The 6,852-nt window shown below is 48.8% G+C and overlaps 2 protein-coding genes across 2 annotated transcripts; one reads left to right on the forward strand and one right to left on the reverse strand.

Annotated features, from left to right (window-relative positions):
• The first annotated feature begins 32 nt into the window (after positions 1-32).
• PTCD1 (pentatricopeptide repeat domain 1) lies at positions 33-4,194 on the forward strand. Its single transcript, XM_010072700.1, has 8 exons — positions 33-329; positions 834-974; positions 1,182-1,400; positions 1,897-1,998; positions 2,165-2,908; positions 3,153-3,269; positions 3,609-3,791; positions 4,009-4,194. The coding sequence occupies exons 2-8, from the start codon at positions 867-869 to the stop codon at positions 4,192-4,194; spliced, it is 1,659 nt and encodes a 552-aa protein (XP_010071002.1). The 5' UTR covers positions 33-329; positions 834-866.
• A 622-nt stretch (positions 4,195-4,816) lies between these two features.
• BUD31 (BUD31 homolog (S. cerevisiae)) lies at positions 4,817-6,631 on the reverse strand. The gene is made up of 4 exons (XM_010072699.1): positions 6,485-6,631; positions 5,821-5,943; positions 5,415-5,581; positions 4,817-5,079 (listed from the first exon to the last, which is right to left on the reverse strand). Exons 1-4 carry the CDS (start codon positions 6,576-6,578, stop codon positions 5,029-5,031), a joined length of 435 nt encoding a protein of 144 aa, XP_010071001.1. The 5' UTR covers positions 6,579-6,631; the 3' UTR covers positions 4,817-5,028.
• Positions 6,632-6,852: the final 221 nt, after the last annotated feature.

The following is a 6,852-nucleotide window of genomic DNA, read 5'->3' on the forward strand; positions in this document are numbered from 1 at the left end:
TGTCGGTGCCGGGCCAGAGGCCGTTCAGCTCGTCACAGGCGTCCCGCAAGCTGCCCGGCAGCGACCTGAGAGCGAGCGATGCTGGCAGCTGCGCTGGAGCCGTTGGGGGGCAGGAGGAGGAGGAGGAGGAGGACGAAGGCGTGGAGTTCGGGACGCTGTCTAATAAATTTTCTTCTAGAAAGTATTATCACAAAACCACAGCGCGCCTTCAGAATTTAAAACTTCAAGAAGAAGGAGAGGAAGAACCAGAAAGAAAACCTCGACGCGGTCCTAAGAACACCCCATACTGGTACTTCTTACAATGCAAGGCCCTCATCAAGGACGACAGGGTTTGTTCCCAGCTCTTCACTTGTTTCGTTTTTAAGAGCAGTTCATCATTGAGAAACAGCACAGCCTTCCTGGGCTGGAAGTACTCTGGTTTCGTTTGCCAGACCTGGATTATGCTGCTGGATGGATGACTCCATCTTTCTGTGTTGGCTTTCCCTCTGAAAATAGGAATGGAGTTAACTCATCATTTTTTAGTGTCCAGACAGTTACTTTTTCTACAAATTCAGCCTTTCCTCAACCTGTCTCCCTCCAGTCACTCTGCCATCCCCCCGGGAGTCCTGGCTTAGATATTTGCATGCCACTATTCCTCATGCCAAGCCCCTGCAGCTCTGTCCCACCTGTATTGTCCTATCACTTAGTATCTTTACAGAAATAAGTAAAATAAGAATTTGTGAGAATCCTGTGCTCTGTAGGACCTCCACCATGACCTCCCCACAGCTCATATATTAATATCCATTGTATTTGCTTCTCTTGATGCCTCCTCGTGGTTTTCCTCTTCCCTGTAGCTGGCAGAGGCTCTGGAGCTGTTTGAGGTGCAGATGCTGAAGGAAGAGCGCGTGCAGCCGGAAGAAAGCAATTACACTGTTCTAATTGGCGGCTGCGGCAGGGTCGGCTATGTGAAGAAGGCGTTCAGGCTCTACAATGATGTAGGTTTACGTTCTCTCCTCTCTCAAACCTTCAATTACCTTTTCTAAGTTAAAACAGTTTCCAGCATTGGTTATGTTACTTTGTCGTCAAAATGCCTTGGAGTTAGTGTTTGCACCTTCTTAGCCTGAAACTCTTAAAACCGATTTAGGAAATTCTAGAAGTCTTTTTCTAAAAAGCCAGTTCCAATTCTTCTTCCCTTCTCTCAGATGAAAAAACGAGGCTTAACTCCCACCGAGGCCACTTACACAGCCCTGTTCAATGCCTGTGCCGAGTCGCCGTGGAAAGACTCCGGCCTGCAGAGCGCTCTCAAGTTACGGGAGCAGCTAAAGAGCAAAAACGAAGAGCTGAACCTCATCACCTACCACGCGCTGCTGAAGGTCTGTGCCCTGTGCTCGGATCTCAGGATGTGCTTTGATGTCCTGAAGGTAAGTACGTGACTTTTCTCACATTAAGTGTAGTCTGCTCTAGTTAAAGCTCCTGGAAGTTGCCACATTGCGCAGTCGTCTTTATTTAATTTCTAGCAGAGTAGTTAGAGATCACATGTTTATATTTATTTACTTACTGAACAAAGTTTTTGTGGAGTTCACAGCTACAGTATCAGTCTCGGTTTGTTTTGAAGACCTGTGACTGATACCTAGTTCCTTTGAGAGCTCTTACAGCGGCTGTTCTCAGAAGGGCCACTCTGGGAGCAGCTCAAAGGATTGCTGCTCCTGCTCGCAAATTCCCTGTAGCTCCTGTAAGGCAGAAGCTGGGATCTGCGCGGGCATTTTAGGGAGGGTTTTTTCTCCTGGAGCACTCATTCTGCTCACAGCACTGGGAGGGAGTATGCCCAGAAGACAGCAGCTGGATTGGGGTTTCACAGCCAGCTGGGACAGACTGTTTGGGTAACTGGGAAGGTTAATGCTCTCTCTGCTCTTTTAGGAAATTGTGCACAAGGGCCATGTTCCCACAGCGGAGACCTTCAGCTTCCTTCTCATGAGCTGCATAAAGGACAGTGAAAATGGCTTCAGATATGCCTTACAGGTTTGTCTAACTGGGGAGGAAAAAGTTCTTCTGTATTGGAACTCATCATCTGAACACAGAGGAGGCAGCAGGTTGTTCAGAGCTGGTGAAACAGGAGGAGTTCAGCTCCTCCTCCTCCTCGAAGTTCTGTAAACTGAACATCTGGTGTTCATCTTCCCCCTTTCAGGTTTGGAAACAAATGGCTAAACTTGGAATAAAGTCCGACAGCCACATTTACAATTTGATGCTGTGTGCTGCGAGAGACTGTGGAATAGGTGATCCAGTCGTGGCTTCTGAACTCCTGCTCAGAGGCACCGAGGAGAACTCATCTCAGCTAAGGCTTGCACCCGGGAGGCAGAAGAAGGTGAAAAATCAGAAGAAGGGATTAGAGAGTGCAGCTCTTGTCCAGCTGGATGTGGAAGGTATGGAAAAGCAGTTATTTCAGGAGAGTTCGGTGCAGCCTGAAGGACTGATCTGTCAACAAAATAAAAATGCGAATCAGGCTGAATCCGAACCAGCTGCTCTCAGCGTAGCTCCCAGCAGGACCGGAGCGTTGATGAGGAGAGGCCAGAATGAGATGGAGCAGAAACAAGCATGTCTAACCCAGAAGCAGCACTTCTGCAACCTGCCCAACTTGCTGGATTCCAGGATGCCTGATGCAGCCGTGGTTTCCTTGGGGACAGTGGCCACACCGTCTGATAGACTGGCTTTGATGGGGGACGTGGAAGGCTTCTTGAGTAAAATGAAAGAGGACAATGCACAACCCAACATTAAAACATTTACATTACTGGCTGAGCTGGTGGAACCCCAAAGCCCCTCAGAGTCCTCTTTGCTGGCGCTCCTAGATGAGCATAAAGTAAAGGTAGACGTGACCTTCTTTAACACTTTAATAAGGAAGAAAAGTAAACAGGGAGACCTGGAAGGAGCAAAGGTGAGAAAAACTCAGAACCAGCCCTGTCACCACCTCCTTGTCTCAGGCCTCCAGCATTACCCATGTTTCGCTTCAAGTCCTGTTTCAGTGTCCGCAATAGAAATGGGGAATGTCACTGTTTCCACAAACCGCTGTTTGGGTTAATTCTGAAGTAGTTACAGATTCTGTTGTAACACCTTCAGCTCTGTCTGGAAAGCTACAGCGAGACTCTTTGGAAACTGATGTCAACTCTTGTATCTTGCAGAGCGTGCTGCCAGTTCTCGTGAAGAGGGGACTATCGCCCAACCTCCAGACATTCTGTAACTTGGCAATTGCTTGCCACCATGAGAAGGATGGCCTGCAGTTACTCTCAGATTTGAAGGTAATAAACTCTGATGCTTGGGGTTTGAGCTGCAGGAAGAAGCAAACTGAAGTGTTAATGCTTCTGAAAGGACCTGCTGAGGTTTCTGTGGCGAGTGGTTGTGTTCTCAGTCCAAAAACACGCAGCTCTAGAGTAGGTGCCGGCTCAGGTGGTGTGTCCCATACCTGTGCTGGGATAGGAGGGGGCTCGGGGTGTGCTGGCACTGCAGAAGCTGCTACGCGGCTTCCAGAGCAAGAGCCTTGCTCCTTGTGCAAGAAGACCCTGCATGCCTTTTCCTTCTGCAAGCCCTGTGCTGGTCAGCAGATAAACTAGTCTAACTGTAGCCTTTGTTGTTTCCAGAGGTCGGGAATAACTCCTAACAAGTTTATCTACAGCACCCTCATTGCTGCCGCTGTGAGGCGGCTGGATTACGGGTACCTCACAGACATCCTTCGAGACATGAGGAACAACCAGGTGCCTCCCAATGAAGTCATCATCCGCCAGCTGGAGTTTGCAGCACAGTACCCTCCCAAATTTGACAGGGTAAGTAGCCACGACTGGTCAGAGCGTGAAGGCATCACGAAGGACACCAACAACAAGGGGAAAGGTAGATGTCTGCCAAAGCCTTTTTCCTTTGGCTTGGTCTGGCTGACAGTTCCTCGATGGCCCCGTCTTAAGTAGCAGCATATAGCTATCACATGGTGGTACTGAAGTGAGCTCTCATCTAACAGAAACTTTTTTGTTGGATTTGTATTTGCAGTATAAGTCAAAGAACTCATACCTGGAGAAAATTGATGGTTTCCGTGGCTACTACTATCGGTGGTTAAAAGTAATGGCAGGAGAGGAGACCCCCCATCCGTGGGAAAAATACAGAACAGTGAAACGTGCGGTAGGTGACAGCGAGGCAGAGGCTGCGCAGGAGCAGCCAGGACAGAAGCAGCAGTGAGCAGGACGCTGAAGTCCTGCAGCTTCCTTCTGCTGGAAGAACTTGGAACTTGCTGCCTTAAACTGTCTTGTGGTAAAGCTGCTTGGTATTTCTGTGAATCTAAGTTATTGCAATAACTACATAATAAAATACTCGTCCTTTGCTTTAAGGAGAAGAAAATACAGTTTCAGGGAATTTCCTTCAACTGCAGAGGATGAGATAGGCTGTAGTTTAACAAACTCTGTACTAAACAAGGAGAAGCAAAATCAGATTTAACAGTGGTTTAGCTCAGTTCTAGTTGTTTCTCTTTCCTGGGTTCTGCGTGTATCTGGGCGCTTAACAAGTGACCTGTAGGTCTCTACACTGCTGCCACTCCTGAATGGATCTACGCACTGACTCCAGGTCACAAACCTCAGCAGAGTGTTCCAGTGAAATTTAGCTTCCTCCTACCCAAGATCAGAGAGCTTAAATCAGACTGTAGTTTTCAGAACTGTATTATTTCCTGTCCTCACAGCCTTAGTTGAGAAGAGGCATAAGAGCTGGTTAAAAACAATCCACCTTTACAACACCTCACAGGATGTAGAGCAACCAAAGCACATCCAGCAGGAGAAGGAGGTCATGTTTTGCCAGAAGATCACAACACTGTCTCAGGAAGGCAGACTTTATTTCAAAACAAATGGCTACACAAAAACCTACTCCAGCACAACCCCCCCTGTATACGATCCAGATGAGTGCTGCTGGTTTAGTTGCTATAGGGAAATATCCCCTCACACAGAGGTGGCTAGGACTGCACTACCAGTCTGTTGAGGAGGATGGTATCCCTCAGTTCAAAAAGCAGTCTGATGGCTAAAGGCTTCACCCAGAACAGCCTCTGCAGCCGCAGTGAGTGCATTCGATGATCCTCCCCTGGAAAAGAAACACGAGGAGGGTGTTTCAGCTGAGTGACAGGAGCAGACAGACCAACAGGCTCGGGCCTCACGGCAGAGAACGGGTCTGTGTGGGAAGGGTTTCTAACACCTAGTTTTCTGATGGTTCCCATACTTTAAACGACTGCATGCCAAAGCTGACAGTACCTTCAGAACCAACTAGATACCAACTGCCAGCAAAGACAGAAAATGTTAGACTAGAGGAAATGACCAGGAAGAGCAGCACTACCTCCTCTGCTGGCCCTGACCTGGGAGAAGTCAGATCAGGTACTGCAAGGGTCCAGAGAAGCAGAGGAACAAGCTGAAAACCCTTACCACTTCCAGCTTGCTTTTGGGGACCCTGCAGATGCAGTTGGTTCCAAAGTTGGTGTCCCGCGTCTGGATGCACCGCAGGCAGCAGAGGTTCTCATAACCCTGTTTCTTCCACTTTGCAATCAGGTTTTTGTCAGCGTATCCTTCCTTGATGCAGTATTCATAGAGTTCTGCAGAGGAGCAGACACCATCACAGTCAGACCCCAGGAACTGTTAGAAGACCCACTATGAGGGATTACTAGCTGTAGTAACTATTAGCTAAAACGAGGCAGCTGCCAGCCTTCCCTCCATCTTCCCTCCCCAGAAACCTGATCCTTCCCACCAAATCCCAGTTCAGACCCATCTGCAGGTGGACATCTTACTCTGTTCTGTTTTCCCCTCCCCAGGGTGAAACATTTGCGTTCCTCACCTCTGCTGATAGCTTTTCTTTTATAGAAGAGATCAAAGATGTAACGTGTTTTCTGGTGATGAATTCTGAAGATAGGCCACAGGGATTCCACTTTCCTCTTCCCTTCGTGAGGCTCAGTCTCCGCTGGGAGGGAACACACACACCAGCTGTCAGCTGATCATTTCAGGCAGCCAACTCCGTTCCTTAGTGACTTTACAAGAAACTTTTCCAAGAATATTCATAACTTTCATGCATTACAGAGATAAGCCCAAGCTTAATGGGAGAAGATTCAAAGGAAAGGGACCTGACCTGGACCAGCTCCTTTATAAAGGAAATAAAACCAGGATGACAGTGGGGATGACACACGGGGATGGCAGGTGACTTCACGGCTGCCCAGGCTCGTCAGACCAGAGCAAAGGCACAGACAAGAACTACACACACACCAGCAACTGTCAGCCAGGGCTTGACCATGGCATGTCCTGAACCAAACCTCTGTGCTCCCCAGCCTGTGTATGCCCAGAGAAAAGCAACCAGTCCTGTCCCAGTCTGTCCACAGTGTCACTGCAAGGTACCGATGGAAACAAGGTCTGTCTGTATTTGGTGGGGCAGCTGCGTTTCCTGAAGCAGTTAAGGATTCGCTTGTTTCAAGAGCACACCCCTGAGCACACCCAGCTCTGCCGCTCACCTTCTCTCATCTTCTGATCCAGCTCATCCAGCGTTGGCTCAATCAGCTCCCAGCCATCCGGGGGAGGCTTCCTGCTCCTCTTCACTTTGGGCATCGCCTCCAAAACGAGGAAGGTGAAAGGCGAGGGAAGGAGGGTTTGGCTGCTCTCAAAATGTGTGGGTGCTTCAAAGCCCTGACAACCACTGGAAAAAAATCAAAAGGAGAACAGCGGTGAGATGTATTTCTCCAAAGATTTTTACAGCCCTTTGCCATTTTCCACTTCGACGATAGAAATGAGCTTTTCAGAGCTCCTGAAAGGAGTGTAACCCCGCCCAGCGCGGCCCCGGGCCGAGCGCTGACCCGTCCCACCCCAACGAACCGGTTTTTCT

The sequence above is a fragment of the Pterocles gutturalis genome, unplaced genomic scaffold (assembly GCF_000699245.1).
Source record: "Pterocles gutturalis isolate BGI_N339 unplaced genomic scaffold, ASM69924v1 scaffold26407, whole genome shotgun sequence".
NCBI lineage: Eukaryota > Metazoa > Chordata > Aves > Pterocliformes > Pteroclidae > Pterocles > Pterocles gutturalis.